The sequence below is a fragment of the Phalacrocorax carbo genome, chromosome 6 (assembly GCF_963921805.1).
Source record: "Phalacrocorax carbo chromosome 6, bPhaCar2.1, whole genome shotgun sequence".
NCBI classification, from domain to species: Eukaryota; Metazoa; Chordata; class Aves; order Suliformes; family Phalacrocoracidae; genus Phalacrocorax; species Phalacrocorax carbo.
The window spans coordinates 43,923,727-43,942,814 of record NC_087518.1 but is presented as its reverse complement, the minus strand read 5'-3'; the positions used below and the strand labels follow the sequence as shown (position 1 = coordinate 43,942,814).

At 44.4% G+C, this 19,088-nt stretch overlaps 2 protein-coding genes across 2 annotated transcripts in view; one reads left to right on the top strand and one right to left on the bottom strand.

Moving 5' to 3' along the window:
• The window catches only part of FGGY (FGGY carbohydrate kinase domain containing), a 328,075-nt gene that overhangs the window by 21,838 nt on the left and 287,149 nt on the right, over positions 1-19,088 (top strand). The window lies entirely within an intron of this gene.
• On the bottom strand, positions 3,656-5,892 carry JUN (Jun proto-oncogene, AP-1 transcription factor subunit). Its single transcript, XM_009502374.2, has one exon. It carries the CDS (start codon positions 5,266-5,268, stop codon positions 4,324-4,326), a length of 945 nt encoding a protein of 314 aa, XP_009500669.2. The 5' UTR covers positions 5,269-5,892; the 3' UTR covers positions 3,656-4,323.

Below are 19,088 nucleotides of genomic sequence, written 5' to 3'. Positions count from 1 at the left end.
ACTAAGGTATATTCTGCTTCATAATGGGTTTGCGTATATGGTAATTTCAAATATTATTTCCTTGCTGTCCATCTGCCTGTTAGCAATATTTTGTGTTCACTTATTATGTTTGCAACTTTTTTCTACATGGCAAACTTTGTCTGAACTGGTTTTAGTTTCTTGATGTGGGTAACTCTATACTGTTATACCTGAGTCTTGGGAATAGGGGTAGAGAGGAAGAGATGCAAAACAGAGAAAGCACTAGGCTTGATGGTAAAGATAAGCGGTGTTTTTTTTTTCAGTTCTGCCTTGTACTTGCCATGGCCATGGTGCACCGCACTCCGTGGTGTACTCCACCAATGCCCAAGCTTGTTCCAGCTGGTCCATCTGCCTCTGCAGTCTATACAATAATGCTGCCTGGGCTAATAACCCCAGAGCCTTGGTCAGGGTTATTCACTCAGGCAGAGCACTGTGCTGATCCAGCTGTATAAGTTCCAGTTTCACTGCCAGTTCAGTCTCCATGCTCCACCGTGCAGTGTCTGTACGTGCTGTGTGATACTACATAAATGATGCAAGCCTGCTGTACAGTAACCTGGGTACCTGTAAGTTAGATTCTTTGCTTCCTGCAGAGTTGTGGGATAAGACAATTAATGCGTATGCAGCAACGTACTTCATTGAAAGGCCTATTTACTTTTTCAGAAAGTAATTATTGTAATGGATTGCTTACGCTTCTGCATGGGACAAAACTGTCAGTAATTTTTCACATAGGTTTGGAGGGATATTGGCTGTATTTCTTGACAGCTTCCTATATAGTGGAAAGATAGCTAAGGCATCTCTTGGTCGCTAACCTTCCCTGTGAAATGCCTATGTGCTGCCTTAGGCTGGTATTTAAAGTGCCACGTTTTGAGGTCAGTATTTTTTTGGCCTACAGAGATGTAGGCAATTCAAGGATGGGGCCTTTACTAGAACACACCGTTACTGTGTTCTGAAATTCAAACTGGCTGGTATGTAACTCTCCCACTGTACAGTAAGTTAGATTGTTACTGTTGTTTCTGTAACGACAAGTACTTTGGATTTTAAATTATCATGGTCAAACCCCCCTCGTAGCTCCCTTCTGTTCATGGGATGAGAGTTTGAGGGTTTTGTTGGTTTTAGTAGAGACACAAATTCTAATTAATATTTCTGTGTCCCAAACATGTTGTTCTGATTAGAGGCTCTTTGCCCAGGCATTTCTGTGTAGCCTGCCCTGTTTGAAACCCTGCCTTTTTCTGACTTCACTTCCTGAATCCGTTGACAACACTCACAGCCAAACAAAATACATGTTCACAATGCTGTTATTTGCAAAATATTCCCTTGTGAGTACAGCTGGGGCAACAAAAAGAGAGTTTCTCTCTGAATCTCAAAGAGGACTGACTATTCCTTGTAGAAGTAAGGCACATAATGCAGTAGGCAATTTTAATCTTGGCAGTTAAGTAAGTGTTAAAACTTTGCATTTCACCACATACAAATGCACACACACCTTTTGTTACAGCTGTGCTTATTGATCACCGAGTGATCTAGTAATATATTAAGAGTGCTGAATTTTAACCCATGCTGAAGTGAGCCAGAAAGGAACAGGCTTATAGCCTACCACACTGTTTACAAAACAGATGGAAGTGGAGGGAATATGAACTTACTTTGCCCTGTCTTAGGCCTGATCCTCAAAAGAGACATGGGACCAAAGAAAGGGTTCATCCAAATCACCCCTCTTCACCTTGTGAAACTGCATAACTGGCACTAAAAACCACCTTGCTTGATGGTAGATTGACTGGAACCAGTACCTCCTGAGCCGGACCAAGTCAAATAACTCATGTCACAGAAACCAACCCGTCAGGCAATGCCCACTTAATGAGCAGCGCTATTACTCAGTAACTTTTTTGCCTGTGCTACAGAATGTTGTACTTGGGAGAGAAAACACAAAACTGCAATGCTAAAAGTCTGTGTGTGCGTATTAGGGTAGGGTGGAGCAGACTGTCACTCAGCTGTATTTAATTAACATAGTATTTTATATAATGTATTTATTTTTTACGTAATTAGGTGATTAAGCAAAATGCTTGCTAGTAACATCTATTCCATAACCCAGCACTGCAGAGAGTTAAACATGCACCTTTGCAGGTAATTAATCTCCTTGCCCTGCTTATTTTGCTAGTTGGCACTTGCTAAATCCCTGTAAAACCACACCCAGCAGTGCTGTGTATTATCCCTCTGCTGTCTATTCCTACATATGGTCAAAATCAACTTACCTTCCGGGTTGCTGACATCAGCAAAATGTACTCTTGGCAAACTACAGTATCCTCCTAGTAACCCTTTGTTTGGTTGCTGTTATTACAATTGTATTCCTCTGACAGCAGCAAACACCATCTAAACAGTGCCTACCTTGACGCCTGGATTATGCTGTGGAAGATTACCATATTATCATATTTTAAACATTAAAACAACTAATTATAAAATGCATATAATATGGGGGGAAAAAAGCTTAGAAGAAAGATACCCCTGTGCTTCCCCTAAGGAACCGACCCGCAGTAGTTGCATGTTTCAGAGTACCATTTTGATAACAGTAAAGGTATATATATCCAATTATCTGGTCATCTTGTGAAGTGACCTTAAACTAAAGACTGTCACTTCAATTAAAATTATGCTTATTCCTATTTTAAGGAAAAAAAAGACATCTTCAAGACTGCCTGCTCTAAAAAGTTAGCATTCACTAATAATTAATTTCTAATATTTTCTGGCTGTCTTTTGAAGCATCTATTTCCTCCTAGCTGTTTGGCTCTAAACAGCAAGCAGGAAACCATCCAGTCTCCCTTCAAGTATATGCTTATTAAACTAAATGAATTGTTGAAAATTCCTGTATAACAATTGGTGTCACCCCCCCCCATGGGTTAAGTAGCATTTTTCTAAGGTATGCATTTATATTGCCATTGTACTAAAAACCAAGACGATTTTATTAAAAATACACAGGAAGTGCCAGAGAAGTTGTTACTTTCAGCAAGTTGCTGAAAAACAGCAACTTCTGATGCTTGTTTCAGCAAGTTGCTCTTTTCATTTTCTCCTAAGTTCAGTTTTTCCAGCTTTCTGTTGCTAAAGGTTTAGAACCCCTAATGACAGTCAAAAGGGAAAGGATTTCAAGACAGGAAAAAGATTATGAAATTGTTTTACTGTTGACAGCAGCATTGTCATAAATATTAACAAACAACTATCACCTACCTAGGAAGGAAGGAACACAGCAATAAAGGTGATTTTTTTTTTTTTTTTTGTAAATACAACTGCTTGCCTTATCTTCTGGAGGGCATTAATTTAATAAAAAGCATGTCAGGTCAAGTAGCCAGTTGCTCCCAGTTATAGAGCAATTTCATGCACTGGCTTCCTACACCTCTTCAGCTCCTGAAGTTACCTGTCTAAATTGGGCCACCAGAACATGGTAGGCAAGTTCATCAGGTTATGATTGGGAACAACAACTTCAGGACAACCTAAAAAGTTAGTGATCATGATCTAGTTTTCACCCTCTCCTCTACACATTCTCCAGGACATGCCTGTAGTTACAGAGTAAGTTTAACATAATCCCTACCCTTTAGAGTTCAGCATAAAGGGCATTTTCCCAACTCAGGTACTAGCAAAAAAAAAAGTGAGAGGGAAATGCATTTTAATTATTTTATTTTTCTTAAATATAATAGAACCTTCTAGAATTTTTCCAGAAACAGAAACATTAAAAAATTATACTTTATTACAAATGGTAAACTCAGAGTGCTAAAAAAAAGCCTCTTATTTACAAACAATACTGGGCAGTGCCCAAATAAACAACATAAAAATAACTTACAAAGTCATGAAGTAGTTTATTGACATTAATCAACTTTCATAAAATAAAATAAAAAAAGATATGTACATACACAATTTACTTGAAGGCAGGCAGAATAGTTCTTTTTTGTTTATCAGCCTCCCACAAACCTCCCTCCCACTTTTTTTTTTTCTTAAGGAATACTACATAAAGCAATCTACAGTTTCTATTGCAGTTTAACCTTTAATACTGAATGATCATCGAATGTTAGGTCCATGCAGGTCTTGGTCAATGTTAAACGAAGATCTGACATCTCATCTGAGCAGGAACAGCACTTCTCGGAGCGGTGCTGGCCGCTTCACTACTAACTCAAGCCGAAGGCTTGCCAGTCTTTCCACACATATGCTTTGCAGAGCACAGGCAGGACTCAGCCTTTCAGCTTTTACCACAAGCTTTTTATGCGTCTGCCACTTTTGGTTTTTTGTTTTAGTTATACCACAATAACACAGTTCTCATTGAAGACAGTCTCTTCAAAACGTTTGCAACTGTTGTGTTAGCATTAGCTGGCACCCGCTATTGACATGGTTCATGACCTTCTGCTTAAGCTGTGCAACCTGTTCTCTGAGCATGTTGGCAGTGGATGCCAGCTCTGAGTTTTGGGCTTTCAAAGTTTTCACTTTTTCTTCCAACCTGGCAATCCTTTCCAACTTCCTTTTCCGGCATTTGGATGCTGCAATTCTGTTTCTCATGCGTTTTCTCTCGGCTTTGATTCTCTCCTGCGACTCCATGTCAATAGGGGACAGGGGAGGAGTTTCCCCTGGCATTTCAGGTACAGTCTGAGGTTCTTCTTTCAAAGCCTGAAGCCTGGGATGCTGCACGGGCATCTGGGGGTTTATGTGATGCTGAGGTGCGTAGCCCATGCTGTTTGCGTTGTAGTTAGGTGCGGAGTTGAGTGCGTTGGGGTTGAAGTTGCTGAGATTGGCGTATACCGGGGGCTCGCTGTGCAAATTCGTATTGAAACTGCTGTTGCCGGCCATAGAGGACACAGGTGCCATTCCGCTGTTAACAGGTTGAGCGGCGGAGGTAACGCTGGGCACGGTGTTCTGGTTGTGCAGTTCCGCCAGGGCTCGCACAAAGCCTTCCGCGAACCCCTCTTGCTCGTCGGTAACGTTTTTGGGGCAGAGAAACTGCGTCGGGGTCGGCGTGGTGGTGATTAACCCGTTGCTGGACTGGATGATGAGCCGCTCCAGCTCCGGCGAGGCCAGTTTCAGCAGCCCCACGTCGGGGGAGGTGAGGATGTCGGCGTTCTTGTTCCTCAGGTGCGGCTTCAGGTTGCTGGATGGGTCAGACAGGTTCAGCGTCATGTTCTGCTTCAGCACTTTGGCGTTATTATATCCATACCCGCCGCTCTCCGGCGGCACGAAGCTGGCGTTTAGGGCATCCTCGTAGAAAGTAGGCTCCATCTTTGCACTCATAGAACAGAGTCCGCGGAGTGGCGCCGGGAGCTGCGGCAGCGCGGAGAAGCTGCCCGGCCGCCGCTTGCGCCCCGCTCCGCGCCGCCACCCCAACCCTCCCGGCCGCGCAGGGAGCGGGGAAGGGGGGGAGCAGAGCCTTACTTCTCGCCGGGGCGCGGAAGGTCCTCCCGGCGCGGGCCGGGCCCGCGGTCCCTGGCGCCGCCGCGCTGAGAGTCCGCCTGGCCTGGCCTGGCGGGGCTTCGGCGGGGCGCCTCGCCGCCCTCCTCCTCCTGCTCCTCGCTGCTACTACCGCCGCCGCGGGGCCGGGACGCTGCTCCGCCGCCACAAGTTGCCGCGGGTACTTTCCCCGCCTCGGCTCAGCCCGGCTGTGGTGGTGGCCGCTGTGCTGTGCCCGCTCGGCTCACCCGCTCCCGGCGGCCGGAGTCGCGCTGCCGCCCGCCCGCCCCGCGCTCTGAGCCCGCTCCCAGCGTGGAGCCCTTCACTTATCAGCGACCGGGAGCCCGCTAAAAATAGCCCATGATGTCACCCCGCGGGCTCCCCATTGGCTGCCGCCGCCTCTCCCGGGGGAGGCGGGCCGCTGGCCCGGCCCGGTGCATATCAGCCGGTCGCCATGGCCACCCCGCCCCTAGAAGCTTCTCAGCGCCGGCGCGGGGCCTTGTGGGATGAGGTAATGCTGGCGGCGGCTCGGAGCATTGTGGGCTGACGTATTGTTTTTGAATATCTGGTTACCGCGTCCAGAGCGCGAGCGGGGTTGGCCGCCGCCGGCGCCTCCTTAACGGCCACGTACCAACCGCCCGCCGGAGGGGCGGGGGGAGCTGCTCAGCCCCCTCGCGCCGCCGCCGCCGCCCGCAAGCCGTCGCCTTTCCCCGTTTGGTTCCGCGGTCCCCCGCGCGTCCCTCGGCCTGTCCCAGCGGCGGGCCGGAGACGGGTCGCACTCTGCCGTGCTCCCGCGGCTTTCCGCCTGTCGTGTGTCCCCCGCTCCCGCCCCCCCCCCCCCCCCACGCCACCGGTGGTACGGCCCTTCAAGGTGGCGCTCTGGGGGAGGCCTCACGTGATTTCCCCTCCTCGCCGCGGTCCCGCCGCCCGTGCGGCTTCCAGGCAGGGCCGGGGGCGGTGCTGGGGCCGCGGCGGGGCCAGGGCGGGCACCAACCGCCGCGGGGCCGCCCCCGCCCACGCGCCCGCGGCGCTCCCCGCCGGGGCCGAGGCTGAGGCCGCGCCCGCCCCGCCGAGGGGCCCAGCGTCCCTCTCCGCTCCCCTCCCCGCTGGCCGGGCGTGCCTGCGGCTGGCGGCGGCCGGGGCCTCGCCCTTCCCTGCCTCCTGGCCGGGGACAGCGGCTCTGGGGGAGCCCCGCCGCGCGGAAAGGGCGTCCCGGCGCCCGGAGGGCCGCCAACGCCAGGGGCCGTCCGGAGGGCCGGGGACCCTGGCGGGGGGATGCGGGTTTCGTCCGATACCGCCTGAGCGCTGCAGGGGTGTACGCGAGGGCAGGGGTTTGCCGTCGCGGTGACCGGGGATATCGATTCCCGGCCTCAGAAACGTGCCGGGATAACGGGGGAAATAAAGCCTGGCAAGAAAAACCCTGCTTCCTGATGGGTTTCTCTAAACTCGTTCTCCGAGGGGAGGGGGTGGTGACGGCCTGATTTGAGAGAGTCCTCGCATTACTGTGGAAGTACGGGTTAGTCGGGAGAGAAAATAAGGGCTGGAGTTGAAGGATGGTAGTTGAGGAGAAAAGTGTGTGCTGGCATGTTCACTTCAGAGCAACAGATGGGTGATCTCTGGTTCGCCGTGACTGCTCTATACTGAGCGTGGCATGCATCTGTATAGCGCGTATCTCTAATAAAAGGGTGTGCCCTGCTGCCTGGATTAATTTTTCTTACCTTCCCCCTCCTCACCTTGCCCTGCACACACCCTTTTCTCTGGGAGATGTGTATTTGTGAATGCTGACAGGCAGCTTCCTCTGGGATACAGTGCAGCAGCTCTTTAAGCACAGGCAGTGGCAATACGGGGTACGACGACTGAAGGGGTGTACTGGTGTGCTGTGTTGCCAACAGTGCAACAAGTGCTCCTTATGCTTGCAGTACAAATCTGTTACCTGCTGTTGTGGGGTGGTCCAGCATTTTATGTCAGGGAAGAATTTAGTCTATCAGGTTAAATCACTTTTTATGATATGCGAAGCTGATGAACTTATGTCTAGGTTTGAAAACACACTTTCAAATTCTCCAGTGCTATTTTTTCCTAGATGTAATGACATAATTACCAGTTACAGTATAGGAAGCAACAATGAAGCAAACAGAGACACAAGCAGCTGTGGAAGAAAAGTGAATGTCTAGCTCCCCTGTTTGAAGTTGTTGATTATTTTTTTTCTTCCCCATTACCCCCTGGTGTTCCCACCTGACTTCAGCCACTATATTCATTGGCCCACATGGTGGGCAGTGGTGTTACTTTATATGTTGACAGGAATTATGCAAACAATATATGCATTTCTTTGAACCTTTCTGTGAACAGTCCGTGGCATGAAATACAAAGTTTTGACAGGGAATGGGGGGCTCGCTGTGTGCTGTTAGTATACACACCTTCACACAGGCAGCATCTGTCTGTGGCAGGTAGCTCAAACTACTCAACTGCTGTTGTAGCTTCAGCTGCAAATAGTTTTGCCGAACAGCAGTAAGTAACTGCATACACATAAGAAACTCGCTGAAATTTGTTAATGCAGTGAAGGCTAGAAGCAGCTGTTTAACTCCTTTTTAATCTTTACATAAAAGGTAAATAGAGACCAGTGACTGATTCTTCTGGCACATGAACCAAGTGGCATCGAATTAAACTGGCAGGTTCAGAGCAAATGAGAGAAATGTCTTCACAGAATTGTAGTTAAGCTGTGGAACTCCTTGGCAAGAGTGCTGTGTGGACTGAGGGATTTTAAAGTGATTGGTTGAAGTCACAGAATAAATCACTTAAGGGCTATCTAATGGAGTGCATCTCTGGATCTGGAAATCTCAAAGCTGCAGATGGCTCGTGCCTGGGAGAGCACCGCAAGGCAAAACTGCTGTGTGTGTGCCCTGGTTCTGTGTGCCTCTCCAGGTATCCACTCTTGGCTCCTGACAGAAGTAGGGTATCTAGCTGGACCTGATGTGGCAGGCCTTGCTGCGTTAAAACTCCCCTGAGAGGGTCCATAAGTGATCTCTGTTGTGTCAGCATGCAGTTTTGATGTTTACAAAGGGCTAGTCTATGCAAGGAAGAAATTCTGGAGAAATATAAGACATGAATATTAAGTAGTTTGCTATGTGGAGGTTTTTATTGTAAAATAAGGATTATTTTAAAATTAAGCTTAAAAGGTTTTTTTTTTCCTGGTTTCTGTTACATAGGAAGCCATGCAAATAATTTGCTTTAGTCAGTTTTCTGTATAGACAAATAATACTAATTAAGTTTGTTCTGATTAATTGTTGACGTTTTTATTTAGTTAGAGTTTTGTTGTTTTGGTTTATCTCTTTTTGATTTTTTTCTACGTTTCTTTTGTCCTAGAAAGCCTAGTTCAGACTACAGAGAACATGGTCAGTGTAGCTTTAACCACTCTATTTAATACATGTTTGTATAACCTAAAAACCTCTGCCTTTATTGTTCAGTTCAGCCCCACTGATATCAATGCAAGTTCTTCATTAGCTTCAGCGAGTGTTAGATCAGGCTGGAGATATTAACTTAAAGTAAATTAATTTCTTTTTATTTTTATCCCCCACCCATTTCAGTTTTCTACTTCCTTCCTTTTACAGAGGTGGAGTTTCAGGACTGGACATTCCAGTTTGCCAGAGACATGTTGCTACTGAGGCCTGTAGCTATGAGGGACACCCGTCAGTCCACTCATTATGATAATTGCTGCTCACTTAGGGGTTATTTGGTTGAGGCTGGCAATAGACAGTCAAGCTGGTCATAGAAGTTGTTCGTAGCAGGAAAGCTCTGAAATAAAAGGCAAATGCTCTTTGCTGCTCCGAGGGGGTTTTATACCTAATTCGGGACTGACTGGTGAGCGGGTGCTTACGGAGGTCTCAGCTTAGATTTCAGCCGAGTGCCCCAAGTTCACCACGTGAGACTCGCTGAGTGCCGCAGATCAGAAGTGGGCCCCATGAATAGGGCGATACTTCGTGGCAATTAGCTGAGGAGCTGGGAATTTTGGTGCCTATGCCCTGATTTATTAGACAACTCTTACTTTAGGACTTTTTTCCCCCCCTTTCCTGATGTCCTTAAGTAAATATTCCTTTAGTAGTATGAAAGAACACTTACTGACCCAATTATAAACCATAGCCATTTACATGTCTCAATAAACTAACTTGTGGGTAGGGGTTGGAAATGGAAATGAACTATATATCTCTGTTGCTGTGAGAGGCAGATGCTTTGAGCAGCAGTAATGCAGATTTTGATTTATAAAGTTCTCTAATCAATCAATACAAGTCTGACTGATGCAATCAGATAATCTGAATAATTAAGTGGCTTTTCAGGGACAGATTAAAATTTCTTATACATACCACATCCATCTAAAGTATACTTGGTGTCCAGAAATAAATGGGTTTGTTGTTTTGTTTCACTCTTGTATCACAAACGGTCTTGGCTTATTTCTAGACCATTTGTACTGGAAACAGTACTCACAGAAAGAAAATGCTTTTTCCCACACAGTTTTTTCTTTAAACTTAGGTATATTACACCATCTTGCTTGTTCCCCTCATCAGAGATGTTTTCACGATATTTTTATTGTATAGACAATTATTTTTAGTAGATAGATTTTTCCTTCTCTTTTTACTCACTTCATGCTTTCAGGTGTAATATCCTGTTTCAGCTCTGCATGAAGTGAACAAAAGTGGGAATTACTGGATTTTCTCCTACTGCTTTTCACTTGCTTAAGGAATTACTATCAAGCAGATTTCCCCAACTGAGGGAGGCAAGAGTTTGAAGAGTCAGAAAGACCACATATTTTTCTTCTATTTACTACATCAGAATGTACTGAAAAAACCTGTGAGTGAGAGGGCACAAGGAACAGAGTTTCCTTAGGCTAAATGGAAGTAAAGTAATTCAGAGGTGCTCCTGCTCCCAGTTCCTCCCTGGTTCCTCAAGGTGTGTTTTTGTAGTCGGTTCAAGTCCACCTGAGTGTGCAGCACAGCAGAGGTGTGGCAAAGAGGTGCCACCTCATCCACCCCCAGCTTCCACGGCCTCTCCTTTTGCTCTTTGCCCCCAGCAGGGCTCATGTGGCCAGGTAGAGATCCAGGAACTGAATCTGAAAGCTGAGCTGGAATAAAAAACAAATTTGAGGATACAAGGGAGGACTGGGAATGCGTAGGCTGGGGGAAGAGTGGGACTCACAGCTTGAAGTGAAGGACCCTGGAACCAGATCTGTACAAGAAGACCAAAAGCTAGTCTTGAGCTAGACTTGAGCTTGCACATAAAAATGCTCCTTAGAACTATAGGCACTTGTAAATGAATATCATGTCCATCTCCTCCACCCTCAATTAGTCATCGCATAACCAAGCTATATGGATTGAGTCCTTTTCATCTTTCTTCTTGTCAAGCCCTTTAGCCTGTCCCCCTCACCTACTCATCCCACCAATCATTTTAATTAATCTCTGAATGTCTTTGAAACTACTAGCTTGTGGAATGGAGGAAAATGAGTAGGTTAGAGAGACAAGATTGTGAATGATGGAGGTGGGGCAAAGTTAGGAGACTTTGCAAGACCAGTTGGGTTACCTCTGGGGCAGGACAGCAACACTGGCAGTAAACACAGAGGAAGACTGTAGAAGTAAGGGAGGAACTACTAAAAATATTTTCCATTTTCTTAAGAATGCCGTCTGAGCAATTCAAACCCTGGATGTTTATGTGCAGCAACATATGAATGAAAGATTTTATATGATTGTCTCTAAACAAGACAGATGATCTCCCCTTTACCCAGTAGTTAGTTATGCGAGATTTCTCGCTATTAATTTTCCCATTCCCAGCTAGCTTTTTAGAGGATTTCAGTGGTTACTGCAAGTGCTCAGAAATATATTTTTTAAATAATATAAGTATATATGTATTTTTTATTCAAACAGCTGTATGTATGTTATATTTTTTGATCAAAAAACTGAACAAATAGAAGTTGACTACATTGTCTAGAGATGGGTCTGAAAGGAACCCTGGAGCCTTGCTCCCCATGCTTTTTAGGGTGTTACAAACCTAAACGTCACACCATTAATAACTCTGTGTTCATTATTTCTATACCATAGCATAGCCAGTGCTCTGAGAAATAGAATTGGGCAAAGTTCCCTTCCTGAGGAGCTTACAGTTGGAAAAATCCTCTGCACACAAACAAGGCTGGCAGAATAGCAGTTGATCCGCAGTGGGAGCCCAGAGAGTGAAGGTAAGCAGTAGAGGAGGCACTGGAGGCCATGTGGCATATGGGAAGCAGACGGCTGCGCTCAGCATTGTGAGCTGGCAGCATCAGAAAATTTACCATACAAATAGAAGCATACTAATGCTGCGTGGTGGGGAGGCAGGTGAACACCTTTGAAAACATATTTACTGTGTTTGGGGACAATGACCCTGCTGGAAGTGTGCATTGGCTCAGATATTACGGAGGCACAGTTTCACTGGAGAGCTGAAGTTAGCGTTCTGGCATTTTGATGTTTCAATAAACATGTATTAAAGTAAGTAGTGGCAACAGAATGCATTGATTTATAGTTGCCAATTGTGACTGAAAGCCTCAGAGTACCTGGATTTAACCATTCAGAGCCCTTGGTAAAATAGCTCAGTTATGGTTAGAGTCTCAGAATGGATACAAAATGCTTGGATTTTTAATTGATAAACAATCTGGCATCCTGTCAACGTCAACACCTCACTCTGTCTTAGCAGCTGTTGGAACAGTAGGCTCCTGGCAACCTGGGATTAAAGCAGTGCTTGCAACAGGAGAAGGGAAGGAAACGAGTCTGTGTGAGACCAAAAATGCCTAGTGTAAAGCCATAGAGCTTAGGGATTTCCAGTGAGCAATCAGGTTTTCATTTTCCATGCTGCGGGTTCAGGCTTGGACATGGGCAGTGACTTTCTGTTACTGAATCTCACCAGTGGCTGGTGGCTGACAGATGTAAGGACACCTGTCTGAATTTGAGTAATGTTTCTGACAGTAGTAGCAATAGACAGAGAAAGCATTAAACAGTGAAAGTAGGTCCTGCAGGTTGCTTCTTCCCAGGGATTATAGTGACAGAGCCTGTGGGGAAGTTTACAGAGTGCCTGCTCATGTAATTCAAATGGAAACATTCACCCTGGATGACAGTCATTTGTGTTGGAGTCATGGTGTGGGAGCAGTTAGGGTTGCCAAATAGCTAAGGACGGCATTGTAGGAAGGAAAGGGTATGGCCTGGGCAGGGCAATACCTGAAAGCACAAGCAGAGTTAAAAGATTTCAGTTTTGGAGAAGATGCTGATAAACTGCTGATCTTTCTCAGTCCCATCTGATTAACAATAAACAACCTGATCTCTGATCACAGCTGACATATCACATGGTGACTGCGGCTCCCCACTGGTCTGGGCAGCCCTGTACCCTCACAGGATGGGAATGTCCTGGTCTTGTTCACAGCAGCCCCTTAGGACTTCCATAGGAGAAGAACCAGGATGCTCGAAACCCTCAAAATTGCTTTCTTTACTCTTTTCTTCAGTAAAAATTATGTGCTGTTGCCAACACTGCAGTGTCTATATGTTCCTTTGTTTCAGAAGGAAGCAGAGATGGAAGATTTAGTCCGGAATCAGTATTGATCCCTACCTGAGATCTTGTTTTTTGTACTGGGTTCATGAGCACTGTTCATATATATGCTAGAGGAAGTACTGCGTGAATAGCCAGCAGTGCATTTGGCAGACACGTTGGTCAGCTCACAGGACTGTTTACACAGTCTGTTGAGAACATATGAAACATATAAAAAGCCATAACATTTGAATATATTAGAAACAAGATCATGAAATCAACAAAAATTTGTAGGATAAAGGGACAACAATGAAGCAAAGGCCTAAGGGCTATGATGGCTGCTAATTGAAATTCAGGAGTTTTTTAAATTTTAAATTTTTTTTTTCCTTAGGGAGCACAACTAGAAAGACATTCCAAAAAAGTCTGTATGGTATTTAGAGGTCTGGGTACCAGCTGCAGTGTGCACATATTTGCAGAGGCTTCTGTTCAGCTAAGAATGGGCTGTGGATTCAGGTAAGTCCTGTGAGGTTAAGCACGTGTAATGGTACAAAGTAGCCTTGTTCTATATAAGCATGTTTTGTGCTGATGTTTTCCAGTTATTGCATTCCTTACAGTCAGTATAGGAAAAGGTGTGTGGCTGGCAAATCTGCAAGCCCAGACAAAGCCGTTCCGGGTGTGGATGGTTACAGCCTATTGCCAGGTTCTTCAAATAGGCATTTATGTCAAAGATCTGAGGTCAATTCAATGATAGCCAATTTCAGCCCTAGATGATTACGTAAATATTAATAAGAACAGTGGTGTATTTCACATTTACGTCATTGGTCTGCAAAGTATTTACCTTACCCTGTAGCAGCAGTGGTGGGGAATATATATCCCTTCAAGACAACCAAGAGAATTTAGAAGTGAAGCAAAAATTTGTTCACCTCTTTAGCGTAACCTCATGAGTTTAATGAGAAGTGATCTTATATTCTGTACACCAGTAGAGAAAAACAGGAGAGCGGAATATACTCAAATGCAGTCTTCCCTAGTTTTGCTTGTCTGCTGAATGACCCTTAATCACTTTTTCATCTCTGTGGCTTGGTTTCGCTGCCTGTAAAATGGGCATAATGAGACTGAAGTTCTAGTAAAGCATGCGGATTTATGGGGAATAAATGCTGTGCAAGTGATATGAACTATTTTTATTTTTAAAAATGCATTAAGGAAAAAGGTACAGAAAAGGAATGGGATTTCATCTGAAAGGAGATCTAGGATTAACTTATTGGTATAAAATATTTGTTACTGGCCCCATTTGCTTTTAGGATATCAACCATTGACATTTTTATTGGTTCATCAGCCTTCTAATGTGTTTTGAATCTGACCCAGAACTGTATGGAGCATGCACTGGTACTTAGATTTATGCTCTTTTCACTCTCTGATCACTCTCTGACATTTTGACCAAATATCTTCCAGTTGCTATGGGCCTGCTTTTTTGGAGAGTTTTGGGTTTGAGTTTTGGCATTTTTTTCTTTACATTTAGAGTCTCTGCTGTAAGAGGGTCTGACAATGGTTTGGAGTTGTTAACGTGAAAAATGCTGTGTAGGAAGAAATATTACATGTCAGCATCCCAGAAGGGGGAAGCTGAGGCACAGCGATCAGCACCTCTCCAGAATCACACAGATAGTTTCTCTGAGGCAAAAGCCTTGAGTCTTAGTCCAAAACTTTGACAAGTAGGTAATCACCTGAAACACAGGAACTCTTGTGCATTATACACCCCTTGTGAAAGTGGGTGAGTACAACAGCCACGCCCTCCGCGCAGGAGCGGGTGTTGCTTCTCCTGGGGAGGTGAAGCTTCCAGCCCCTTGGACACTTCCACCCAGTAAATCTGCACCCAAGCTTTCTTGCCTGTTTTTACACATATGTTAAGTTTTAAAATGCTATAGACAGAGCAATCGTTTTTAGGGGAAACTAAATAGCACTTTTTAGCAGATGTAAGTCAGCACAGTTTACGATGTCATTAGTTTCCCCAAGTGCTTTTGGCCAGCACTGCTGACAAAAGAGGCAGTCCTGCCCTCTTCCTGCTCCCACGCTGTCCCCTCCCTTGCGCTGACACAGCCATGAGGTGAAGTGTGTTGGGAAATACATCCCGTTCAAATCTATCCCAGAAAAAAACCTGAATGGCTGGGGAAAGATGCATTTGCTTCTTTTCAGGGTGCCACCAGCATATCCTGGATTAAAGTCCTAGGGGGACCACTGCGTTAGTGCAATTCACTGGTCTCTGTGAAAGCCAGGAGCTTCAGATTGTCCCAACAGCTTCTGGCTAAAAGGGAATTGCGCTGCAGCTGGAAACTCAATCAAGCAAGTTTCAAAACGTTTCATTCATACATGGTCCTCAGTCGATTCTTAATACACCTTTACTATAGCCAGTAGTGCTTCATAAGCCTGTCAACATTGGAGTCGAACAAAGGCTTGTCTCAAGACTTTGTGTTGTGTAAATAAACCTCGTGCCTAGCAGGGTGTCACTGAGTTAATGTAAAGCCTGAAAAGGGGAGGGCGTGGGAGCAGCATGCCAGTGTTAACATTCTGTTTTCTGCACAGGATTGCAACAGGATTGCAACAGCCCAGCCTATCTGAGCCGCTGCACGTACTGTAAACATGTCTCTGCACTTGGATTTGATATGGGTGGTGACAGAACAATATACCTTTCTGCGTAATGGTGATGGACAGCAAGATTTTGGTTTAAGGAAATTCTGAATATACAATAGCAGTTTTCTTCTTAGAGTGCAGATGCTTTCCAGGTGGCCCACCAGACAGCCAAACAAAGGAAATATATATGATGGCATTTACTCAAGGGTTAAAGTTTCTGGGTAAGGAGGGGGAGTGTCGAAAATCCCATGAACTTTAATAGTTATTCTTATATCTTTGTGGTAGCTCTGACCTTTTTTGTTTCTTCTCACAGATCAGTAATCAGGGGACAATTGAGAGGAATAAACCCCCCCCCCCCGGTAAAAATATACAACTGTTTCTGAAACAAACAGCATTTCATATGCAAAGCTGTCTGGTAAAGTGCATGCCCAGGGTGCTTTTTCAGGTCTCATGGGAAGTTTTACAAAGAGCAAGCTACCTTTAGCAAGGGCTTTTCTGTTAGTTTCAAAATCCTCTATTGCTTTCTTGTAGAGTGATTTTCCCACAAAAGGTGATACAAACAATAAGAAAAGTCTCAGTAAAGCTTACCTCTCTCCTCCTCCTACAAAAGCTGGGACCTCTTAAAAATATTTTAGTATCCTGGAGATTAAAAACAGTGTCTTTAATTTGTATTTGTCTTGTAATAGTTCTGACTTTCACCGCCTTGTCCTCCCCTTTATTGGGAGTACATGTGTGAGCACTCCCTCTAATGTTGTTTATATGCTCGCTGTCAGGTTCAATAAGCAGTTCCTTAGCAGGGCACCTTCCCATGTGAAGGAAATGTTTCCAGCTCTTGTCTTAGTTCCTGCTTCTTCCACGTCCAGCAAACAGCAGAGAACAACAGAAACAAGTATCAGTGGTATCAGTAAATATTAGCTGAAAAATGGAAATTAACTCTAGAACCCCATGAATCTATTGGCAGCTTAGACATAGGGCAGCTGTTTACAGGGCATTTTATAGGTATTCCAGTTATGCAACTTTTGCATGGTGCCTATTTTAAGTTTAGGCACTTTATTAATAGTGGAAATGGAAAATTTTGGAACTGTAGCACACCAATGCACCTCTTAGGTAACACTGAAAAGAATCTGCTAATCTGTTAAGGGATTCTCTATGTAAATAGGGATATTGCTAAAGAGAAGCAAGATAAAATGTAAATGTGAATAATTGCTCCTAAGACAAAGAAAAATTGGCAAGGAGCCATACAGAAATTAGAAATTTAACTAGTTTTATGCCACGGGTATTAAATCATACTGGTGGAGTCTCAGGTCTAGTCAAGTGAATGGCAAACCCGCAGCTAACTTGTAGGACCAAGGATTTCCCCTTTATGAATGGTTATAGCTAAGTAAAATTTCCCAGAGCAGAGAAACATGTTATAGAAGTGGCCAGATTTTCAGCTTTGAAGTAGAAGAGATACTTTCATTTTCAGTATCTCCATTAGAGCTTCTTTTTGCAAGAAGAGGAGTGTTAACTCTTGTGTCTGAGCCAAAATTCCAACCTAAGCAGAATGTACTCGTCTAAATTTCCCTTTTGGTTTCATTTGGACAAGGTATTCTTTGGTGTAGTGTTGCTGTGTACTGTTACAGCAGTTGCTGTGTTGGGAGCTTGGGAAGGCACCCGCATGGAAGAGGTTACATAAAAACTAGACCATTGTAAGCTCAGAGAAACCCCTGAGTGTGATGATTAAAAAGAGAAGACAATTAGGGAAAACACATCAAAGAGTCTCAGTAAGAGTCCTAAAAGGAAAAACACTGATTATATTTGTTTTGATTTTGTCTTACATGAAGTAAAAGATGTGTGGTGTGTCCTGGGTCACCACCCTAAGGGGTGTGTACTTAAAGACAACAGAATCAAACTCCAAGACTTCAATGTGGTTTATTTTGGTTGCAGGGCTGGGAAGATAAGATATAATTGTACCATATACATAGTGGTGCTATCAATCTGATAGATTATACTTCCCGTACACCCCTGACCATCTTGCCTACCCTCTGCCTGCTTATCTGTTTCTAGCAGGATAACTCCTAGCTTTCTGGCCTTTCAAGAAACTTTCAACTACGATTTTTAGAACAGTCACAAAAATGTTTTTCTTTCTCCAGATGTGCAATTCTTTCTGATGAAAGCAGTCAGGCATGAGATGGGTAACATTGATTACTAAAGCTGGTGTGCAAGTTCACATTCAATAAATTGTGAATCTTAGGGACTAAAAATTGTTTAGAATTCCATTCTGGGTCTGGAAATAAAAGTAGACATTTATTGATAGTCCTGTTGTTCACACTCCACCAGATTGTAATCCTGTTATTTTTAGGATAATGTTAGATTAATTTTTAAAAGTTTCTTAGACTTGGTCTGCCCTGGGAACCATGTTAGAAAAGGTTTGAAGTAATAAAATATGCAAAATGTGGTTTTAGGCTTTCCTTTAATGTGGAAAGGGGAAGAAAGGTTTTAGTCAGTTATAGCAAATCCAGTAAGGGAACTGTTTACTTAATGCTCACACAATTACTTTTTTTAATGTGCCTTTTCAGAGCTTTTCAGCTGGGTTTAGTTCATGTGGACTAGCATATTAAATAATGTTTTCTACTGATACATGTTTTTCAGTTGTTACTCTGACATCAGTAGTTACAGCCATTTTCTTTCTGGTACACTGGTGTAGTAGATCCCAAAAAGCTAAAGAAAAATAACTGAACAGGACTTTGGAAATGGGGGAATATAAAATATAATCCCTATAGACTTAGAATTTAGGTAGGAAGAGTGCATCTGGCTTTATTTTCCTGTGAATATATCTAGCATATAGAAATTGATGTGGCATTAAGAATATTTTAGATTCTTGTTTGATATGGTTTGCATACATCATGTCACATTTTTACTTGAGTGATGCAGCCATCCTAAGAAAATGGAAGGCAACAAAGTGTTTATACTGTCCTACTGAGAATGTCATCTCTCTTCCCAAGTCCATCTAGTACTTGTGTGTAACATAAAAACACATCCAATAGATGCATGTATCTGAAAATGGCAGAAAAAGTGCCACTTTCTATCTCAGGAGTTCCAGTGCTTTCCTGGCTGCCTCATGTTGATGATCATCAACATGATATCTAGAGCCATGAGGATGATCAGGGGACTGGAGCATCTCTCTTATGAGGAAAGGCTGAGGGACCTGGGTTTGTTCAGCCTGGAGAAGAGAAGACTGAGGGGGATCTTATCAATGCTTATAAATATCTGAAGGGTGTGTGTCAGGAGGATGGGACTGGACTTTTCAGTGGTGCCCAACGACAGCACAAGGGAAAATGGGCACAAACTGAAACACACGAATTTCCATCTGAATATGAGAAAAAACTTCTTTCCTGTGATGGTGCCAGAGCAGTGGCACAGGCTGCCCAGGGAGGTGGTGGAGTCTCCTTCCCTGGAGACATTCAAAACCCGCCTGGATGTGTTTCTGTGCCCCCTGCTCTCGGTGTGCCTGCTCAAGCAGGGGGGTTGGACAA

Coding starts and splice junctions, on each gene's coding strand:
- JUN (XM_009502374.2), bottom strand. CDS start 5,268: ATGAGTGCAAAGATGGAGCCTACTTTCTACGAGGATGCCCTAAACGCC.